General features: G+C 51.6%; 1 protein-coding gene and 1 long non-coding RNA gene across 2 annotated transcripts; one reads left to right on the top strand and one right to left on the bottom strand.

Moving 5' to 3' along the window:
* Window positions 1-4,317: 4,317 nt before the first annotated feature.
* LOC112060055 (uncharacterized) lies at window positions 4,318-9,295 on the top strand. The gene is made up of 4 exons (XR_010588734.1): window positions 4,318-5,500; window positions 6,656-6,711; window positions 8,578-8,690; window positions 9,001-9,295. It is a non-coding gene; the product is annotated as an uncharacterized LOC112060055 (long non-coding RNA).
* LOC112060056 (tripartite motif-containing protein 2-like) lies at window positions 9,276-20,842 on the bottom strand. Its single transcript, XM_024108500.3, has 4 exons — window positions 20,414-20,842; window positions 15,292-15,367; window positions 12,601-13,140; window positions 9,276-11,856 (listed from the first exon to the last, which is right to left on the bottom strand). The coding sequence occupies exons 2-4, from the start codon at window positions 15,340-15,342 to the stop codon at window positions 11,509-11,511; spliced, it is 939 nt and encodes a 312-aa protein (XP_023964268.2). The 5' UTR covers window positions 15,343-15,367; window positions 20,414-20,842; the 3' UTR covers window positions 9,276-11,508.
* Between the last annotated feature and the right edge of the window lie 961 nt (window positions 20,843-21,803).

Below are 21,803 nucleotides of genomic sequence, written 5' to 3'. Positions count from 1 at the left end.
CCGGCTACATCCACCCCCTGCTCCCCCACAACCCCCTACAGCCCCTGTCCGCTTCCGCCCCCTGCTCCCCCACATCCCCCCTACCAGCCCCCGGATACATCCACACCCTGCTCCCCCACATCCCTCCCTACAGCCCCTGGCCACTTCCACACCCCGCTCCCTGCTCCCCCACAACCCCCTACAGCCCCTGTCCGCTTCCGCCCCCTGCTCCCCCACATCCCCCCTACAGCCCCCGGATACATCCACACCCTGCACCCCCACAACCCCCCTACAGCCCCTGGCCACATCTACAGCCCTCCCGCTGCTCCCCCACATCCCCCCTACAGCCCCTGTCCACATCTACACCCCTCCCCCTGCTCCCCCACATCCCCCCTACAGCCCCCGGATACATCCACACCCTGCACCCCCACAACCCCTGTCCACGTCCACACCCCTCCCCCTGCTCCCCACAACCCCCCTACAGCCCCTGGCCACTTCCGCCCCCTGCTCCCCCACATCCCCCCTACAGCCCCTGTCCACATCTACACCCCGCCCCCTGCTCCCCCACATCCCCCCTACAGCCCCTGTCCACTTCCGCCCCCCTGCACCCCCACAACCCCCTACAGCCCCCGGATACATCCACACCCTGCACCCCCACAAACCCTGTCCACGTCCACACCCCTCCCCCTGCTCCCCACAACCCCCCTACAGCCCCTGGCCACTTCCGCCCCCTGCTCCCCCACATCCCCCCTACAGCCCCTGTCCACATCTACACCCCGCCCCCTGCTCCCCCACATCCCCCTACAGCCCCTGTCCACTTCCGCCCCCTGCACCCCCACAACCCCCTACAGCCCCCGGATACATCCACACCCTGCACCCCCACAAACCCTGTCCACGTCCACACCCCTCCCCCTGCTCCCCACAACCCCCCCTACAGCCCCTGGCCACTTCCGCCCCCTGCTCCCCCACATCCCCCCTACAGCCCCTGTCCACATCTACACCCCGCCCCCTGCTCCCCCACATCCCCCCTACAGCCCCTGGCCACTTCCGCCCCCTGCACCCCCACAACCCCCTACAGCCCCCGGATACATCCACACCCTGCACCCCCACAACCCCTGTCCACGTCCACACCCCTCCCCCTGCTCCCCACAACCCCCCTACAGCCCCTGGCCACTTCCGCCCCCTGCTCCCCCACATCCCCCCCTACAGCCCCTGTCCACATCTACACCCCGCCCCCTGCTCCCCCACATCCCCCCTACAGCCCCTGTCCACTTCCGCCCCCTGCACCCCCACAACCCCCTACAGCCCCCGGATACATCCACACCCTGCACCCCCACAACCCCTGTCCACGTCCACACCCCTCCCCCTGCTCCCCACAACCCCCCTACAGCCCCTGGCCACGTCCACACCCCTCCCCCTGCTCCCCCATAACTCCCCTACAGCCCCTGTCCACTTCCACACCCCTCACCCTGCTCCCCCACAACCCCCTACAGCCCCTGGCCACTTCCGCCCCCTGCACCCCCACAACCCCCCTACAGCCCCCGGATACATCCACACCCCTCCCCCTGCTCCCCCACATCCCCTACAGCCCCTGTCCACATCTACACTCCTCCCCCTGCTCCCCCACATCCCCCCCTACAGCCCCTGTCCACATCTACACCCCTCCCCCTGCTCCCCCACATCCCCCCTACAGCCCCTGGCCACTTCCGCCCCCTGCTCCCCCACACCCCCCTACAGCCCCTGTCCACATCTACACCCCTCACCCTGCTCCCCCACATCCCCCTACAGCCCCTGTCCACTTCCGCCCCCTGCTCCCCCACAATCCCCCTACAGCCTGTCCACTTCCATCCCCCACCCCCTGCTCCCCCACATCCCCCCTACAGCCCCTGTCCACTTCCACACCCTGCACCCCCACAACCCCCTACAGCCCCTGGCCACTTCCACACCCCTCACCCTGCTCCCCCACATCCCCCCTACAGCCCCTGTCCACTTCCACACCCTGCACCCCCACAACCCCCTACAGCCCCTGGCCACTTCCACACCCCTCCACCCTGCTTCCCCCACATCCCCCCTACAGCCCCTGTCCACTTCCACACCCTGCTCCCCCACAACCCCCTACAGCCCCTGTCCACTTCCACACCCTGCTCCCCCACAACCCCCTACAGCCCCTGGCCACTTCCACACCCCTCACCCTGCTCCCCCACATCCCCCCTACAGCCCCTGTCCACTCCCGCCCCCTGCTCCCCCACATCCCCCCTACAGCCCCTGGCCACTTCCACACCCCTCACCCTGCTCCCCACAACCCCCTACAGCCCCTGGCCACTTCCACACCCCTCACCCTGCTCCCCCACATCCCCCCTACAGACCCTGTCCACTTCCACACCCCGCCCCCTACTCCCCCACATCCCCCTACAGCCCCTGTCCGCTTCCACACCCCGCCCCCTACTCCCCCACATCCCCCCTACAGCCCCTATCCACTTCCACACCCTGCTCCCCCACATCCCCCTACAGCCCCTGTCCACTTCCACACCCTGCTCCCCCACAACCCCCTACAGCCCCTGGCCACTTCCACACCCCTCACCCTGCTCCCCCACATCCCCCCCTACAGCCCCTGTCCACTTCCACACCCTGCTCCCCCACAACCCCCTACAGCCCCTGGCCACTTCCACACCCCTCACCCTGCTCCCCCACATCCCCCCTACAGACCCTGTCCACTTCCACACCCCGCCCCCTACTCCCCCACATCCCCCTACAGCCCTTGTCCGCTTCCACACCCCGCCCCCTACTCCCCCACATCCCCCCTACAGCCCCTATCCACTTCCACACCCTGCTCCCCCACATCCCCCTACAGCCCCTGTCCACTTCCACACCCTGCTCCCCCACAACCCCCTACAGCCCCTGGCCACTTCCACACCCCTCACCCTGCTCCCCCACATCCCCCCTACAGCCCCTGTCCACTTCCACACCCTGCTCCCCCACAACCCCCTACAGCCCCTGGCCACTTCCACACCCCTCACCCTGCTCCCCCACATCCCCCCTACAGACCCTGTCCACTTCCACACCCCGCCCCCTACTCCCCCCACATCCCCCTACAGCCCCTGTCCGCTTCCACACCCCGCCCCCTACTCCCCCACATCCCCCCTACAGCCCCTATCCACTTCCACACCTGCTCCCCCACATCCCCCTACAGACCCTGTCCACTTCCACACCCTGCTCCCCCACAACTCCCTACAGCCCCTGGCCACTTCCACACCCCTCACCCTGCTCCCCCACATCCCCCCTACAGCCCCTGTCCACTTCCACACCCTGCTCCCCCACAACCCCCTACAGCCCCTGGCCACTTCCACACCTTGCTCCCCCACAACCCCCTACAGCCCCTGGCCACTTCCACACCCCTCACCCTGCTCCCCCACATCCCCCCTACAGCCCCTGTCCACTTCCACACCCTGCTCCCCCACAACCCCCTACAGCCCCTGGCCACTTCCACACCCCTCACCCTGCTCCCCCACATCCCCCCTACAGCCCCTGGCCACTTCCACACCCTGCTCCCCCACAACCCCCTACAGCCCCTGGCCACTTCCACACCCCTCACCCTGCTCCCCCACATCCCCCCTACAGCCCTTGTCCACTTCCACACCCTGCTCCCCCACAGCCCCCCTAGAGGCCCTGTCCACTTCCACACCCCTCACCCTGCTCCCCCACAACCCCCCTACAGGCCCTGGCCACTTCCACACCCTGCTCCCCCACAGCCCCCCTACAGGCCCTGTCCACTTCCACACCCTGCTCCCCCCACATCCCCCCTACAGCCCCTGTCCACTTCCACACCCTGCTCCCCCACAGCCCCCCTACAGGCCCTGTCCACTTCCACACCCTGCTCCCCCACAACCCCCCTACAGGCCCTGTCCACTTCCACACCCTGCTCCCCCACAACCCCCCTACAGGCCCTGTCCACTTCCACACCCTGCTCCCCCACATCCCCCCTACAGCCCCTGTCCCACATCTACACCCCTCACCCTGCTCCCCCACATCCCCCCTACAGCCCCTGTCCACATCTACACCCCTCACCCTGCTCCCCCACATCCCCCTACAGCCCCTGGCCACTTCCGCCCCCTGCTCCCCCACATCCCCCCTACAGCCCCCGGATACATCCACACCCTGCACCCCCACAACCCCCTACAGCCCCTGTCCACGTCCACACCCCTCCTCCTGCTCCCCCATAACTCCCCTACAGCCCCTGTCCACTTCCACACCCCTCACCCTGCTCCCCACAACCCCCTACAGCCCCTGGCCACTTCCACACCCCTCACCCTGCTCCCCCACATCCCCCCTACAGCCCCTGTCCACTTCCGCCCCCTGCTCCCCACAACCCCCCTACAGCCAAGGCACCAGCCCACCAAGCTTGGGTGCAATGCGGGATGAACAGGATAGGATAACTGGGGTGCTGGTGAATGGGAGGTTGCTCTAGGTCATCTGAGGCTGATCAGTGTTTTGGCTGTAGATGGAATTTATTAGGTGACAGGGGAATTGATTAGAGGGCTTCCTCAGGGATAGGGCAGGGTCCAGCTCCAAAATGGACTTTAGGAGTCTCCTGGGCAAGTCACATGTCCATGCATGACTCACACTTTTTACAGGTAGCATCCATTGTTTACATGCTACCTTGAAAGTCCTCAAGTAGACTTCTTATGTGGATTGAAGCATTCCAAGATCCATTGTCCTTTAAGTGTTTTTTGATTATGTACTTGACCAAATGCTCTACTAAGGTTATTTAGAAATCAAGCCAGTACACAACCAACATTCATAACATTCATAACTTTGAATACAAAAATGATACATGTATACAAATAGGATTAATACATTCAGTAGATCATAACCTTTACGGAGATATGTACATGGCATATGTAGCATAAAACACATTCTAAGCATATTTTCATAAAGCCTTATGGGAGGTACCGTCACAGAGCGCATGTTGTAACCATCAGCATGAGTCAAGTTACTGTTGTAGTGGGGGAATTTGCTCTGGGGAGGGTATTTCTTAGGGTTAGTTGTATGGGTTACTTGGGGTGAGGGTATTGCTGTCGGGAAAGGTGGGTGGAATGCGGGATGAACAGGATAGGATAACTGGGGTGCTGGTGAATGGGAGGTTGCTCTAGGTCATCTGAGGCTGATCAGAGTTTTGGCTGTAGATGGAATTTATTAGGTGACAGGGGAATTGATTAGAGGGCTTCCTCAGGGATAGGGCAGGGGAAGAGCAGTCGGGGGAATTGAGCAGGGCATGGAAGGAAGGAGGAGGTGGAGTTTCTGAAGAGTCAATGAGAAGTGAAAGAGTTAAAAATAAACAACTCTGGCACTTCCCAGCCTATATAATAGACACTCCTTTATGAAAAGAATTACTGGTAACTGCTGCCCAGAAACAGTATCAGAGCAAAGCTTTTGATCTACAGGTGTGTGGGTTATGTCAAAATCAAGATGAATTTTAAAGTTCACATCACTGTGCTCTTTTTTTGCTTCTCTGCTTTTGCCAGTAAGTATTTTCTTTCCTGTTTCACTGTATTGCGGGGGGGGGGGGGGTATATTTTTCATTTGCTTAGAAACACTGGACCAAAACTCTCAAACTTGGATGTTGGAGTTAGCTACCCATATCCACAGCTGAGCAACTAAATAAAAGTGACCTGATATTTCGGGGGGGTGCTGAAGACTCGCTTATCTTCTTGATTTCCATGTTACTCCTGGTAGTAAGTACAGTACTACATCCTATCGCATCTGGAGGATCAAGTCCTGAGAGTCAATGGGCTGATTTCTACAGTCCCCGGTCTTTCCTCAGCCAAAACTGAGCAAACTGCAAACTGCAGGATTTGACCCAATATTCTTTCATTTAACTGTGACCTTTCTATAAGGGTGGATGATCAGTGCTTGGAATTGTATTACCTGTTTTTGCCCTATCTTGCAGCTCTGATTTTATTATTTGTTAAGAAAGAGCCTCTATTGTGCTAGGCACTGTATAAATACATAGCGTGAAATGGTGGCTGCATTGAAGTCTGTAGGAAATCTCCCATTGTCTTGAATGGGGCCAGGATTTCACCCATAGAGGGATCATGCTATTTGCAAGCAGCTCACAGTGTTGGGTGTGATCTGGGGATGCACAGGGACTGTGCCTTACAATGCTCCTGTTTGTGCGGAGGGGAGGGGGGGAATAATTTGTGACACTCCTTTAAGGGATGCAGCATGTTCCATCCCCCACGCCGCATAACCAGCCAGTTCCACTGGCCAGTGTATGGGGGGAGGGAGAGAAATTATGGCTTTGTTTGCTCCTGGCCCAGTTTCTGCTGGTGGGGGGAATCTGGCATGCAGCCCCAGATACTGCCCCTGGCACCAGAGCTGTGACCTAGGTAGCCCTGGCAGAGACTGCCTAAGGGAAACATTCATATTGCCTCGGACGGTTCGATGCAGTTCTGCACACTCTTTTGCCCATCGTTAAAGACAGTCCCTGCCCCAAATCTTCCAATCTAAATTAAAACAAGACACAACAAATGATTGTAGCAAACATACTGAGGGAGGACATGGAGCACATGGTTACATAGATTAATTCTATGCACATTGCACTAAAGTTTGATCATGGATGCAGTTTTCACCACTTTAAGCTTAGGTTTTGATTTCATAAGAACAAATTGTATTTCAGAGGAAGGCACAGGAAGATATAAAGGACTAAATAGAACTGGACAATTACCAAGCTACGTAAGAGCTTCCTTTCTTTACTCTGTTACATGTATGAAATATTGTTCAATAGAACTGAGCACTTGTTATATTCATTTGAATTTTTAAACAAATTTGCTGTGAGTGTCTTGCACCCTTCTGCTTTCCACAAACAGTCTAACAAACAAGTTTACTGGCAGGAATGACCAGGGAATAGATAATTTTAAGTGACAAGGCACAAAAAGCAAATTTGGAACTTTTGAACACAAGTATTCAAACTGGAAACTTGAGTCAAAATTTCACTCAGCCAGTCAGGGACCAGAAACATATCTTTTGATTTGTGTCTGATCAAAATTACTCCACGCAGCTCAAATTTTAAATATCAAATGCTCACTACAAATTCCTCATGAACAAGCTACAGGCTGGTAATTGTTCCCAGAAATTATTAAGCAAAAAATGTTGAATAGATAATAAATATGGAGAAATCACTATCTGTTTGCAGACAATGAAACAGGCAAAATTGATTGAAAAAAATGTTACAAATTATTCACCCAGCTCTGTTGCTCACTGTCATCAACCTGAATTCATCCCATTCCCTGTCTGCTATTTTCTGTATATATTATAGAATACATGGGAGTGGAGTGTATATTTTTTTCTATAAACACACATGGCAGAGCCTGTCATGTATAATGGTGAAAGCAGGGAACTGTGAGTGAGACTGATACTGTACCCCAAATCACTATTTTTCTGCTGCTTCACCATCTACCATCCATGGGAGGGACTGTGTGTCATTGCCATAAATTTTGTAATTCACATGTGAGATTTGACACCTGGAAATTGCAAAATGTACCGTGTGTGAGATAGAAATAGTTATGTATAATAGTAGTAAGTGCCTTTTTGATTGGAAACAACAAACCTGGCATTAATGTTGATAGTGCTGAAACTGTGAAAACATCTATTTATGCAGTTCTAACTCTCGTTGCTTTGAAAGTGGAAGTGACATTTTTCAAATGTCTGGCACTGACAAAAGTCAAAGGTATCTAGAGGCAAAATTTTAGCAGGATATTCAGTTCCTCTCACCTTGTGTGCAAGACAATTCTAGTCCCCTGATCACTCCCCTTTCCATAAAGGGAGACCAGAGAGAAAGTTTGTATCTGATTGTTACAGGAATGACTATTGAATATGGTCCAGCATTGGACAGGCTATTTAGTTCCCTTTGTGATCTAAATGGAGGTGGTGGTGCATAACGCAAAAGAAACATTCTGTACAAAAGGGCTTAACTATGCCTAAGACTATGTAACATCAACTGATATTTGCTTAAACGTAGAGAAAGTTACTGATGACTTTAACTCCCTGGCAAATGGCCAAGGACCACATCTCCTCATTCAGCATTTCCATCTTAATCAGTTCCACATTACCCATCCGTTAAGGTGGAACTTTGAGTTTTCTCTTATTTCTGTTGGTAAGTGCTGTACTTAGCTCTTCCCCCAAAAGGGTAAGGGGGGGAGCGTCTCAAAGACACAACTGCAAGTTAGGCACCTAACCGCCCTGGACTTTCCCTGGGAGTTTGGTGCCTCGCTGCCAATGAGGCCTTTGAAAATCTTCCCCATTTCTAATGTTGTTACTAGCCAAAGGGTGTATAAAATTCTCTGATTGAATGTAGGTGTCATATGCACGTTTCATTTTAGCAGTAAAAATTACTCTTCCATCGAGCACGATGCGTGCTGTGTGAGCCTAGTGGCCATGGGCCAGACTTTGAGTTACACCCGATGCTTCTCCACTGGATTCAGTGGGGATTGCTTGGTGTGTGTATATCAGGGCCGAATGTAGCCCTCTGATAGGTATTCACTCTGGCTTTCTCTAAATAATGAAATACTGATCTCATGATTTTTCTTTCAATTTTTCCAGCCGGTTTGTGTTCATTACATCCTCAAACCAATGTGTATTTTGTATTATCGCCCTGTCTGTGGCAGTGACGGGACAACCTACCGGAACAAGTGCGAGCTCTGCAGTTACTGCAGGTGAGATTCGTCTCAGTGCTCTTTGTGCCATCTGACGGAAGATGTGCTGCGCCGCTGAGGCCGATTGTTTCTCATAGGTGGCATCTAATAGGCAGTGGAAGGGTGCAATGCAAGCTTGCCTGGTATTTCCCTTTTATGTAAAAAGACACTGGAGTTGACAGCAAAGATTTCAGTATCTGTTTTGGGTGTAGGAAGTCTCCATTCAGACTGGGTGCATTGCGCATCTGATCTATGAAAGCAGTGCCCCAGAACATTGCGTACCTGTGACCCAGCTTGAGAAAGCTTGATCGTTTTTTCTTGTTTTCCTTAGAGAACATGACAAGAATATAAAGATTGTAAAGGAAGGAGCATGTTAAAGATTGAGGATATCACCATCTGTCTTGTCTTGCACACCCTGGAATCCCTAAGGCTTATTAATATGTAATCCTGCAGTGGTGCCAAGGGGCTGACTAGATTTCCTCTTGAGGTTCCTACATTCTCATGACTATGTTAATATTGTACTAATGCTATAATTTTAGTTTGTTTAAAAAATAAAATGGTTGTTTAAATCGTTAACATAAAATGTTTTTTATTCCAAAACTCTGGATTAAAATAATTGGTCGTCTAAGGACACATCACTGATAACCTATTGGTTTGCTAAAAGGTTTTATTATACATTGTGCTTATTCTTTACCACTTTGTGGTCAGTGTTGTTTCATGTGCCAAGGCCACCAAATCCCTTGGGTTTTGTAAATAACATTTTAAAGCTTGATAATGAGACATTCCTTTTGGACAACCCCAGGAAGAATGTACAGCATTGGTGTCTGTTATCACACCTTCCAGGAAGCCACGTGCCCCCGGCATGTTTGAACACTTCAAGCAAATTTCAGATCTGATTTCTAAGGTGGAGAATGTTACATGTTAGAAAACAAGTGCAAGGGTAGCTAAGGGTATGTCTGCACTTCAAACCAGGGGTGTAATTCCCAACTTGATGAGAAATATCTATGCTAGCTCTAATTGAGCGAATGTGGTAAAAACAGACTGTAGCCGCGGCACTGTGAGGGGCTAGCCACCATGAGTACTTGTCTAGTATAACACTGACAGACCCCAGTCAGCAGGATCAAACCTGGGCCCTTTGGAGCTTAGTGCATGAGCTGAAAGTCAACTGGCTGTAGAGCAGACTCATAATCTCTCTCTCAGGTATGTACTCGGGGTGACGTAGCCCCTTTGCTGCTTGCCTGGCACTCTATTTTTAGCATGCTAACTTGATCAGCGCTAGTGGGGGTATGTCTCCTCTGCTTGAGACACAGACATACCCTAAGGGAGCGTGTGAGTGACAGCTCAAGTGGTGCATTGGTCTTTGGTCAGCCCTGTGCACGGAGGCAGATTTCTCACTTAATATGTGCTAGCTCACACATGTTGAAAACAGACCTTTTCTCCTACGGAAGACAAGGCCTAAGAGGAGACTGAAAGTTAAAGTCGCCACATTTTTCTTGGAGTCCCTGTGCATGTGGATGCCAGGTGAGGTGCACACACACCATGAGTGGGATCCACATGGGTAGCACATCTCGAAGAATCACAGTTACTGTAACGTAAGAAACCGTGTTTTTCCAAACTATGACTTGAACCTTCTTACATCGTCCTGCTCTGCTCCTCCCTTCTGGCCCCTTGGCATGTAACCTATGGCAGTGTACACCTCCTTACCCTTTTCTACCCACTTGCAGATACTTACTGATAAATCATATCTGACTAATTCACAGGTTTTTTTTTAACATATTGGTGTTATCCACCTTTGTTAGTGTTCCTGAAGTGAGGACCCATCATTGTTTCTTTTCAATTCTGAAGTGAGGAAGAGAAGTTCCTGTAGTACTGCTCATGATCTTCTGTGTCTATGAAGAGAAACCCCCTTCCCAATATTTAACATTTCCCCCTCTTATTTAATAAAGAAGAAGAATCAAGATACTTTATATTAGGAAGCAACTAGAATCCAGTGGGAGGCTTGGGTAGAAGACTCTTGACCAAACCAGATGGCAGGAAGGCAGGTTACAGAGATTATTACAACACATTCGGAGTTGGTGGGAAAACAGCAGTGAGAAGAGATATGTGAATGATTCCCAGTGCATCTCCATTACAGCAAAAATATAAGAAAGAGCCCTGAATACAAATCCTCTCATAGTCTCAATTCAGCGGTCACATGTAGGACAACCCTAACTTCAGGAGAGTATAGCATCCCAGCACATCTGGAGAGCTTACAAATCACAAACTCATCTCCTAATAGCATTAGGCAAATGAACAGAACGGATCACTTTCAAATGTCAGTATTTACCAACAATGACTGCACAGCCGATCTAAAATCCTACAGTTTTCCCCTTACTTATAATCAGAAAAACCCTGGCACACACTCTAAACTACCTCTGAATTTGGGATTACCTAATAATAATATCAGTTAGCGCTTACATAGCATTTGATATCTTCAATGCAGCATCCAAACATTCATTCCTCTGTACCACTCTGGTCAGGTAGGTATGTAAGTAGCATGAATCCTATTTACCAGGTGCAGGAACTGTGACAGGATACAAGGTTGTGATTTGCCCAAGACCATACAGTAAAGCAGTAGCAGAACAGAGATTATAATGCAGGAGTCCTTGGCTCCAAGTCTTGACCTATAGTGCTTGCCTGCATAAGGCTAGAATGTTTTTCTTCTGCTTGGTAGAAGCAGCCCAATGATCACAATTCTGTCCCATGTTAACCTAGATTTTTACATTTCTATTTTATTCACCATCTACAAAGGTATTTACTGAGGTAAGTTCAATTGCTGAGCTAAGGCATTCACCTACTCTCATCTGTATCTGTAGAACTTCACACTGTGATGGTAGCAGTCAGCTACTGCCAAGAGCCCATCCTTGGTCACTGAAAGCCCACGAGGGCCCTCTAGATCTTGAGTTACTACTAAAGCAATCAGGGATGCATCGGGATTAAACATTACTATGCAGTTTTGTCCTTCATCTGCAACAAGCAAGTTCTCATTTGAATCTACACAGACTCCAGAGGGATTCACAAAGGTGAATTTGTTGTCATAGTCTGGTCCAATTGTTTTCTTCAGAATTCTTTCACTGTCCATAATCTTGAGGCAGCAGCCTTGGTATTTTCCATAGAGCTGCCCTTCAGTAACCAGTATCTCTTCACTCTGCCAGGGAAAAAAAAGTGATAGTACCCTAGTTAGAGCTGCTAGAATTCCAACGGGCTTGGCTTTACTGCTGGTACTAAATAACCCAGAAATCTATTCCAGAGTTTGGATGCTAAAGGCGTATCGGAGTCACAAAGAAAATTTATTAACAGCGAAAAGAACATTCTTTGAATTCTACTACTACTTAGCTTGTCTACAGCCTAGTGGGTTTGTGGAGAAACTGTAAATGGATCTCACCCTGATCTCGCAAGAAAACCAGTGTCTCTCATTCAACAGAATCATCAGGACTCTACAGAACGAGACCACTCATCATACACTTTGCTCAAACATTCTTCTTACTCTGTGCACTGTTTCAGCCTGTCAGTACAAGAGAGGAAGGATCGTTTGCGGTTAAGGCAATGGACAGAGACCAAGAGATCTGGGGCCAATTTTTAGCTTTGCTCTAGTAATCTTGGCTGATCAGGGAGGCGTGTTAGCCTGGCAGTAGGGGGGATTGTTACAGGGCTGTGACACCAAGGGAACTAGCAGAGCCTCAGCATGGAGTACTAGCCTTACAGAATGTTTAATAAAGCTCCTTTACAATTCTGCCACCTTGTTCCATAACTTACGGCTAACGAAAGAGTCATCATTAAAATTATTGCTCATCCTAAATTGCAAGCTCATGGGGGCAGGGACTGTGTTTAGTGCATTTTGGGAACTGCCACAATGTAAATAATTGTGTTAGTAGTTTGTGCTATACTGTACCTTATTGACTGCAATGTGCTCTGGTCTATGAAAGCCGCCTATCACGTTCATCTTCAGGATGGCATTCATTCTCCAGTCCACCTCAATGATGTGAACTTTCCCCCCATCTGTCCAGTCTGTCACTGCAATATCATTGGACTTCAGGACTGCCATCCTGTAGGAATGATTCCAGTCCATTTTGGGAGACTTCAGCTGGTGGATCATCTCACCATCTTTAGAGAAGACCTTGATGGGTTTGGATCCATCAGTGACAAGCAACAAGCCATCCTGTGTGCATGCCACATCTCCCAGATCTTTTCTTGGTTCAGATCCATAGGAAAACTCACGCTTATAGCAACCCTCAGGGCTGAAGAGCTGTATCTTTTGGTTTCCACTGTCTTTCACAACCAGATCTCCATCCAGAGTCATGGTCACACTGGTTGGCCAGATGAACTTGCCAGGCTCTGTCCCAAACCCTCCCAGTTCTTTGACCAGATTGTTGTAAAATATCCTTTGGATTCCAGAGAACTTCCAGTATTTATTAAATTCGAACATGTCTTTCTAAAAGAAAGAAGGGAATGAGCTTTTGACACTCATTTTCCAGGGTTTCCACACTAGATAAAGCACAGCAGTTCTTGTTGCGGGTTTAAATCATATATTATCAAAGCAGCTTCTCTGGGTGGTACATGCAAAATAGCCTTATTTGTTGATGGTATTTCTTTTTAATTTTCTCTGTGTGAGATGGGGTGTTCTTTCGAAGGGGTTAAGGTGGCCAGGTAGGCCAGTTAACTCCACAGGCTGCATCTGGAGGGAGCGCCAGGGAGCAGGGTTGATTGTGAACAGGCTCAGCTGTGCAGGAGAGGCCAGGCAGGCAGCTAGCAATAGACAGGGGGCTTCCGGGAAAGGCTGCACTGCAGGAAGGTAGCAGGCTGTAGTCATTCCCTGGGAAGAGAAGTGAGTTGGTTTGGAGCTGGTACTCCTAGGGGAGGACTAGGAAGGAGCATTGAGGGCTGAGTGGCTGGAGCACAGAACTGCTGAGCTGAGGGTCCCTGGACTGGAACTGGAGTAGAGGATGGTTCCTATGCTGGCCATTGGGGGAAGGGGCACCATCAGGGCAGCACAGGTGAAGACTGCCTGGGACTCTTTGCATAGAAGGACTTTGGGTAACCCCAGAAGGGGGAGACATGGATGGTGGCCTGGCCAGAGGGCCGAGTCATGAAGAGGATTCTGGGATTCTTGGAGTGAGGTGGGTCTACAGGGTGAGAAGACAATGGGAGAGGCACCATCTAGCAGTGCTAATCCCCAGGGTGGCCAGCAGGAGGTGCCACTGTGGTGAGTGGACCCCTTGACAATGTGAATGCAATGCTCTTGGAACTGACACTTATAACAGCACAACAGTAACTTACATCAAGCATCACTGTGGACAGGTGTGTAAATTTCACCCTAAGGCATAGATCAGCCCATGCACATAAATCCTGACTTGGGACATCCATGTTACCGATTTCTTGGGTCCCTCATGAACAGAGGCTGCCATTCACACATCCGAATATGGTGGTTTTGTGTTGTGGACACATGGGATGAGACTGCTGTACTCATTTTCAAGTGGGATCAAAGCTGTCCATTGAACAATTTCTAGTTGTGAAAGTCTGGGCTCAGCTCTTCCAAAGAGCTCAACAGCAACCAGAGTCCCAACGAGGGCCGGGTGTGGGGAGTCCCCCTGGTTCGCAGTGGAAAGCTGCAGCATTCTAGTGGGAAGGACCCAGATTTATTCGGATGTTCCTAGGGGAGCTGCTGGATTCTGAGCTTTATTGAAAATGTGGCCATTTCGATTTCTTTGTTCTCGCACTCTGAGTAGCAGAGCGTTAGCCCAGGGCATTGCAGTGCGCTGCCAGACATACAGGATTGGCAAGGAACTAAAAAAAGAAAAAAACCTTGAAAGCAAAATCAAATATCACTCAACTTATAGATATGAATGACCCGTGACTTTCCAAGTCATGGGGTTGATTAGTGTGAAGCTGCCTGACCAGAAAAGTGGCTAACCGTTCAAACGGAAAAAAATGATTTGACTGCTGGCTATTCATAACTCTGCCCATTCTCCAGCTCATGCCAGGCTGCCCATGCCAATTTGAACCCTGGGAGGCCCCAGTTCAGCAGAGCCCATGCCCAACATTAAATACTTAGATAGCCCAATCAATTTTAGTGGGATTATGCATGTGGTTAAAGTTAAACTCCTGCTTATGTACTTTGTTGGACCAGGGTCTGAAAATGCATTGCATGTTTAATCTGACCTAAGAGCTACAAGTTTTAAGTGAGAAATCTGCACTGTAATGGGTTCCCTAGGGAAGTGGTGGAATCTCCTTCCTTAGAGGTTTTTAAGGTCAGGCTTGACAAAGCCCTGGCTGGGATGATTTAGTTGGGAATTGGTCCTGCTTTGAGCAGGGGGTTGGACTAGATGACCTCCTGAGGTCCCTTCCAACCCTGATATTCTATGATTCTATGATCTGGCCCTAGTGCTGAGATAAGGAATAGGTACCAGGAACTTTTGCACTGTAATCTTGCTTTGACACTGAACTGCCTCTGTGGCCTTGATCCAGTCACTTTACCTCTACACTGCAATGTCCTCATCTGTCAAATGAGAACGATAGTGTTTACCTGACCGGTGCTGTGAGGGGGTTTCACTGGTGCCTGTACAGCACTTTGCAGATACATCACCTGTTCGTCATCTAGCTCCTTCAGAAAATAAGAATCTAACGTGCTCTTCATGCAAACTGATGTCCCTGTGTAGAGCCTAATAAAGGAGGGAAAACAGTGTGTTAAACTCACACGAGTTATCAAGGATTTGCTGCATCATTTGTGATTTTTTTCCAACAGAAAAGACTCCTGAGGGGACCTGTCACAGTGTGGCTGGCCCTTTAAAGGGCCCTTTAAAGGGAGCCGGGACTCAGCCCCAGCTGTGACACAGCCAATGCCTCTCCCCAGACGGGGAACATGAAGGTAATTTGACCCACTCAGACAGTGGGGGTAGAAAAGGGAGAGACTTTATGAGCTGTAGAAAACAGTAGTGAGTACCTGTAGGAGGCACTGAACTAGGATAGAATGCTCTCTGCCCGCACTTGGAGGGGTGCTAGAGAGGGACTGTTTGTCAGTGGACTGGCAATCTTGGGAGGGAAAGGGGTGATCTGGAGTCCCCTCCCCAGGCTGTGGGAGAGGGATGGAAACCCTGAGAAAAAGTGGGAGGAAGGACATTTACTATCAAGGTTTTGTGTTTGAGGTAACAGGGCCTGCTGAGAGAGAGAGAGTGGTGAACCTGCCGTAAGTATATTGTTCTCTGGTAGATGCTCTTTATTTCAGATTGAAAATGCCTCGTGCAGGTACTCTGGCATGCTATATATCTGTAAAGTGCCATGCGCACACATGATGCTATGCAAGGTACAGCTCCGGCAAGGCATGCCGGTGTTCAGAATTTAGAGTGCTTAAGAGAGGTTGGAGTATGAGTCCCATTGTGCTTTTGAAAAGCAACGCTTTATTTTCTTTTGAAAATCTCATCCCTATTGCTACAAGGCCCATTGCGTTGAATCGGACTGCTCATGTGCTTAAAGTTAAGCATGTTCTTTGCGGGAGCTGAGCCTGAAGAATTAGTCTCCACAGTTTTGCACAACACGATCTTGCATCTTTTCCATAACTTGGAGAAAGCTGTAAATTGGCTTTGAAAACATTCAGTCTTCTGAGCGAAACTGCATGACTTGCAGTGTAACCTGATGCGCTCAAACGTAGGCTCATCTTCACAGAGCCCAGAGTGCAAGTATTTTTCACAAAGTGGGCACATTTTGAAATTGCGGCAAAATGCACAAACGTGCTTGTAATCCGAGCCATGAAAATCTAGGTAATCATAGAGTTTAAGGCCAGAAGGGACCACCAGAGAGACGGCCCTCTTGTATAGCACAGGCCCTGAGGTATGTCTACACTCTAATTAAAAACCTTCAGCTAGCCCATGCCAGCTAGGGGTGCCAGGTGTCTGTTTTTTTATTGGAATGCCTGGCGAAAAGGGACCCTGGTGGCTCTGGTCAGCACTGCTGACCGGCCCGTTAGCAGTCTGGTTGGCTGTGCAGTGAGGCTGGCAGGCTCCCCACGTGCTGTGGCTCCGCGCGGCTCCTGGAAGCAGCGGCATGTCCCTCCTCTGGCTCCTATGTGTAGAGGCAGTCAGGGGGCTCCACGCACTGCCCCCACCCCACGTGATGATTCCGCAGCTCCCATTGGCCAGGAACCACAGCCAATTGGAGCTGCAGGGGCGGCGCCTGCGGATGGGGCAGCATGCAGAGCTGCCTGGCCACACCACCGCTTAGGAGCCAGAGGGGGAACATGTCATTGCTTCCAGGTGCTGCTTGAAGTAAGTACTGCCCAGAGTCTACACCCCACCCGCCATGCCTCAACCCCCTTCCCCAGCCCTGATTCCCCTCCAAACCCCTCGGTCCAAGCCCAGAGCACCCTTCTGCATCCCAAACCCCTCATCCCCAGTCGCACCCCAGAGCCCGTATCCCCAGCTGGAGCCCTCACCCCTCCCCACTCCCAACCCCCTGCCCCGGCCCGGAGCCCCCTCCTGCATCCCAAACCCCTCATCCCCAGTCGCACCCCAGAGCCCGTACCCCCAGCTGAAGTCCTCCCCCCCTCCCCACTCCCAACCCCCTGCCCCAGCCCGGAGCCCCCTCCTGCACCCCAAACCCCTCATCCCCAGTCGCACCCCAGAGCCCGTACCCCCAGCTGAAGTCCTCCCCCCCTCCCCACTCCCAACCCCCTGCCCCAGCCCGGAGCCCCCTCCTGCACCCCAAACCCCTCATCCCCAGTCGCACCCCAGAGCCTGTACCCCGCAGCTGGAGCCCTCACCCCTCCCCACTCCCAACCCCCTGCCCCAGCCCGGAGCCCCCTCCTGCACCCCAAACCCCTCATCCCCAGTCGCACCCCAGAGCCCGTACCCCCAGCTGAAGTCCTCCCCCCTCCCCACTCCCAACCCCCTGCCCCAGCCCGGAGCCCCCTCCTGCACCCCAAACCCCTCATCCCCAGTCGCACCCCAGAGCCCGTACCCCCAGCTGAAGTCCTCCCCCCCTCCCCACTCCCAACCCCCTGCCCCAGTCCAGAGCCCCCTCCTGCACCCCAAACCCCTCATCCCCAGTCGCACCCCAGAGCCCGTACCCCCAGCTGAAGTCCTCCCCCCCTCCCCACTCCCAACCCCCTGCCCCAGCCCGGAGCCCCCTCCTGCACCCCAAACCCCTCATCCCCAGTCGCACCCCAGAGCCCGTACCCCCAGCTGAAGTCCTCCCCCCCTCCCCACTCCCAACCCCCTGCCCCAGCCCGGAGCCCCCTCCTGCACCCCAAACCCCTCATCCCCAGTCGCACCCCAGAGCCCGTACCCCGCAGCTGGAGCCCTCACCCCTCCCCACTCCCAACCCCCTGCCCCAGCCCGGAGTCCTCTCCTGCACCCCAAACCCCTCATCCCCAGTCCCACCCCAGAGCCCGTACCCCCAGCTGGAGTCCTCCCCCTGCCCCCCCACCCCAACCCCCTGAGCCAGCCCGGAGCCCCCTCCTGCACCCCCAACCCCTCATCCCCAGTGTGACGTTATTGACATAAACTGGGACCGTATAGATCATTGTTGCAACCAAGGTCCTGTAGTGGCACCCAAATCTTGTGTAAAGGGGGTCAAATGGGGGTGTCTAGGACAAGGTTATGGTTTACTGGTTATGATTATGCTGTCTATATGTGTGTATCAGTTTTGTAGTTGAAGTTATGAATATTGGCTCTATACTGTCTGTATGGCAAACTTGTGCTATGCTTCTGGGTGACATCCCAGACAAGCTGAGATTAGCTCTGCCTAGCCTGCTTGATGGCCCATTAAGGACCATCAGCTATACAATGGACCCATTGAGAGAAGGCAGGTACGCCTTGCAACTCAGCAAAGTATGCAGGGACTGGCCCATGTGACTCCAGACTCCATTTTGCTGTAATTTTCCACAGTAAGAACAAAGAGGTGTTCTTACACCTGGAAAAGACTATATAAGGCTGATGCCTCATCTCCATCTTGTCTTCAATCCTGCTTCTTACCTCTGGAGAAACTTTGCTACAAACTGAAGCTCTGAACAAAGGACTGAATGACCCATCCCAGCTGGGGATGTTCCAGAGACTTGATTTGAACCTGCAGTTTATTCCATCGCTGCTGCAAGCCTGAACCAAGAACTTTGCCATTACTGTATGTAATTGATTCCATTTAACCAATTCTAACTCTCATCTCTATCTTTTTCCTTTTATGAATAAACCTTTAGATTTTAGATTCTAAAGGATTGGCAGCAGCGTGATTTGTGGGTAAGATCTGACTTGTATATTGACCTGAGTCTGGGGCTTGGTCCTTTGGGATCAGGAGAACTTTTTTCTTTTACTGGGGTATTGGTTTTCATAACCATTTGTCCCCATAAAGTGTGTCACTGGTGGTAATACTGGGAAACTGGAGTGTCTAAGGAGATTGCTTGTGAGACTTGCGGTTAGCCAGTGGGATGAGACGAAGTCCTCCTAGTCTGGCTGGTTTGGTTTGCCTTAGAAGTGGAAAAACCCCAGCCTTGGGCTGTAACTGCCCTGTTTTAGCAATTTGTCCTGAGTTGGCACTCTCAGTTGGGTTCCGCCAGAACCGCATTGTCACACCCAGTCCCACCCCAGAGCCCGTACCCTCAGCTGGAGTCCTCCCCCCGCCTCCCCACCCCAACCCCCTGAGCCAGCCCGGAGCCCCCTCCTGCACCCCCAACCCCTCATCCCCAGTCGCACCCCAGAGCCGGTACCCCCAGCTGGAGTCCTCCCCCGCCCCCCCACCCCAACCCCCTGAGCCAGCCCAGTGAAAATGAGTGAGTGAGGGTGGGGAGAGCGAGGGGGGATGGAGTGAGAGGGGGCGGGGCTTCGGAGAAGGGGTAGGGCAGGGCCTCGGAGAAGACATGGGACAGGAGCGGGACAAGGGTGTTCAGTTTTGTGTGAGTAGAAAGTTGGCAACCCTAATGCCAGCTGCCTCAGGCTCACGGGGCTGTTTAGCTGCGGTGTAGATGTTCCGCTTGGGTGGAAGCCGGGGCGCTAGGACCCTGTGAGGCTGGAGGGTCCCAAAGCTCAGGCTGCAACCTGAGCCTGAAACTCTATCTCAGCAATTAGACAGCCCCTGAGCCCCAGGGAGCAGCCATGGGTGTCTAATTGCAGTGTGAACACACCCTAAATGCCACCCGCACACCAACCCAACAGCTTGAAGTAAATCCAAGTATTAGAGCCCGCAGAGACGAACCTACAGTGTGCCACAGGCAGACAATAGGAGGGACTGAGAGGCCCCCCCCTGCCAAGGCAGCTGCAATGGCAGGGAGTTGGTAATTCAATTATTTTGGTTATATATTGAACATTTCATCCACCACTCTTATTAATGAGTGACAATACCTGTAGCAGGGAGAACTTGTTGCATGTTCTGTGGAGGTTTCTTGGCTAGCAATTCTACATTATTTATATTATTGTAATATATAGGAGCCACAGTGATAGGTGCCTTACAAATGCACAAATACTTAGTTAATTTTCATGGGAAGAAATATACAATGATGGAAACCGAACTGCTTTGCAGGAGATTTGCTTCTAGAGCAAGACTACTGGCCAGTCAGGCTTATGCTCTGTGTTTTCCCCGTCACTTGTCATCACTGTAGCAGATGATTTAAAGCACATACAAGCCCCTAGGAGTTTCCTGATTCTGAAACAAGCCCCCAATCTTGCAGAGCAAGAGGAAAGGATCTCTATAGAAAGCTCAATAAAGGAGAAAAGTGCTGTACTCACCCGTGCCTGGATGCAATCTGCTCTTATCTGTAAACGAGCAGCGGTTACCACGGTATTATACCCGAGAGACTGATCTGTCTCTGGTGCTGCTCCACAACAGGACACCTCATCTGCTCAGCTCAGATCTTTTTGTTTTTGTTTCATCAACTTCAGCTCCTGTTTTCTGCAGAGGATCCTTTATTGTATTGAAGGGCCTACAGAAACCTAGCAGTATTCACTGCCTCCAAACTCCAGATTAATTCACTCAGAGTGAATGTCTGTCCTCCTCACAGTGCCCAATTGGAGGTGAAATGTACTTAATCAGTGTGCCTCACTTGTCCCTGACTTGGGCCCACTCTTCCAAGAGATGGGTCAGAAGTGAAAGAGGCTGGCCGGCCGTGGAGGGATAGACCAGTGTCTATCAGTGGGAGTGGAGAGTAGGAGTGAACTGTGAACCTTGGGAAAGCCAGGGGAGCTTTGGAAAGGACTCGGAGCCATTCCAATCATCAACACGTGGGCTGGGCTTTTCCAAAGTTCTCAGCATTGGCCAAATTCTGTTCCCAGTAAGAGCAATGGGCAGCTAACAGAGTTAGGCCAACACTGAGCACCCTTTAAATTCCCACCCCTTAAGACAAACCCCCAGCCTCAACTTAGACCTGCAAGCCGTGAAAAGGCTGTGAAATGGACGTGGGGCTCTTCCCTGCTGGAAGGCTTATATGTGGTCATTTGGGAGGGAGGGATAGCTCAGTGGTTTGAGCATTGGCCTCCTAAACCCAGGATTGTGAGTTCACTTCTTGAGGGGACCATTTAGGGATCTGGGGCAAAAATCTGTCTGGGGATTGGCCCTGCTTTGAGCAGGGGGTAGGACTAGATGACCTCCTGAGGTCTCTTCCAACCCTGATATTCTATAACACCCTAAGGCCTAGTCTACAGTACGAGTTTAGGTCGAATTTATCAGCGTTAAATTGAATTAAGCCTGGACACGTCCACACGACGAAGCCCTTTTTTTCGACTTAAAGGGCCCTTTAAACCGGTTTCTTTACTCCACCTCCGACGAGGGGATTAGCGCTGAAATCGGCCTTTGTGGGTCGGATTTGGGGTAGAGTGGACGGAATTCGACGTTATTGGCCTCCGGGAGCTATCCCACAGTGCTTCGTTGTGACCGCTCTGGACAGCACTCTCAACTCAGATGCACTGACCAGGTAGACAGGAAAAGCCCCGCGAACTTTTGAATTTCATTTCCTGTTTGCCCAGCGTGGAGAGCACAGGTGACCACACAGAGCTCATCAGCACAGGTAACCATGATGGAGTCCCAGGATCGCAAAAGAGCTCCATCATGGACCGAACGGGAGGTACGGGATCTGCTCGCCATATGGGGAGACGAATCAGTGCTAGCTGAACTCCGTAGTAG

The sequence above is a fragment of the Chrysemys picta genome, chromosome 6 (genome assembly GCF_011386835.1).
Source record: "Chrysemys picta bellii isolate R12L10 chromosome 6, ASM1138683v2, whole genome shotgun sequence".
NCBI lineage: Eukaryota > Metazoa > Chordata > Testudines > Emydidae > Chrysemys > Chrysemys picta.
The sequence above is the reverse complement of the archived record's forward strand: the minus strand, read 5'-3'. Positions and strand labels throughout refer to the sequence as shown.

Coding starts and splice junctions, on each gene's coding strand:
- LOC112060056 (XM_024108500.3), bottom strand. CDS start 15,342: ATGAAGAGCACGTTAGATTCTTATTTTCTGAAGGAGCTAGATGACGAA. Junction 13,141..15,291: donor AGGAGCTAGATGACGAACAG/GTGATGTATCTG, acceptor TCTTTCTTTTAG/AAAGACATGTTCGAATTTAA. Junction 11,857..12,600: donor AGCACATTGCAGTCAATAAG/GTACAGTATAGC, acceptor TTTCCCTGGCAG/AGTGAAGAGATACTGGTTAC.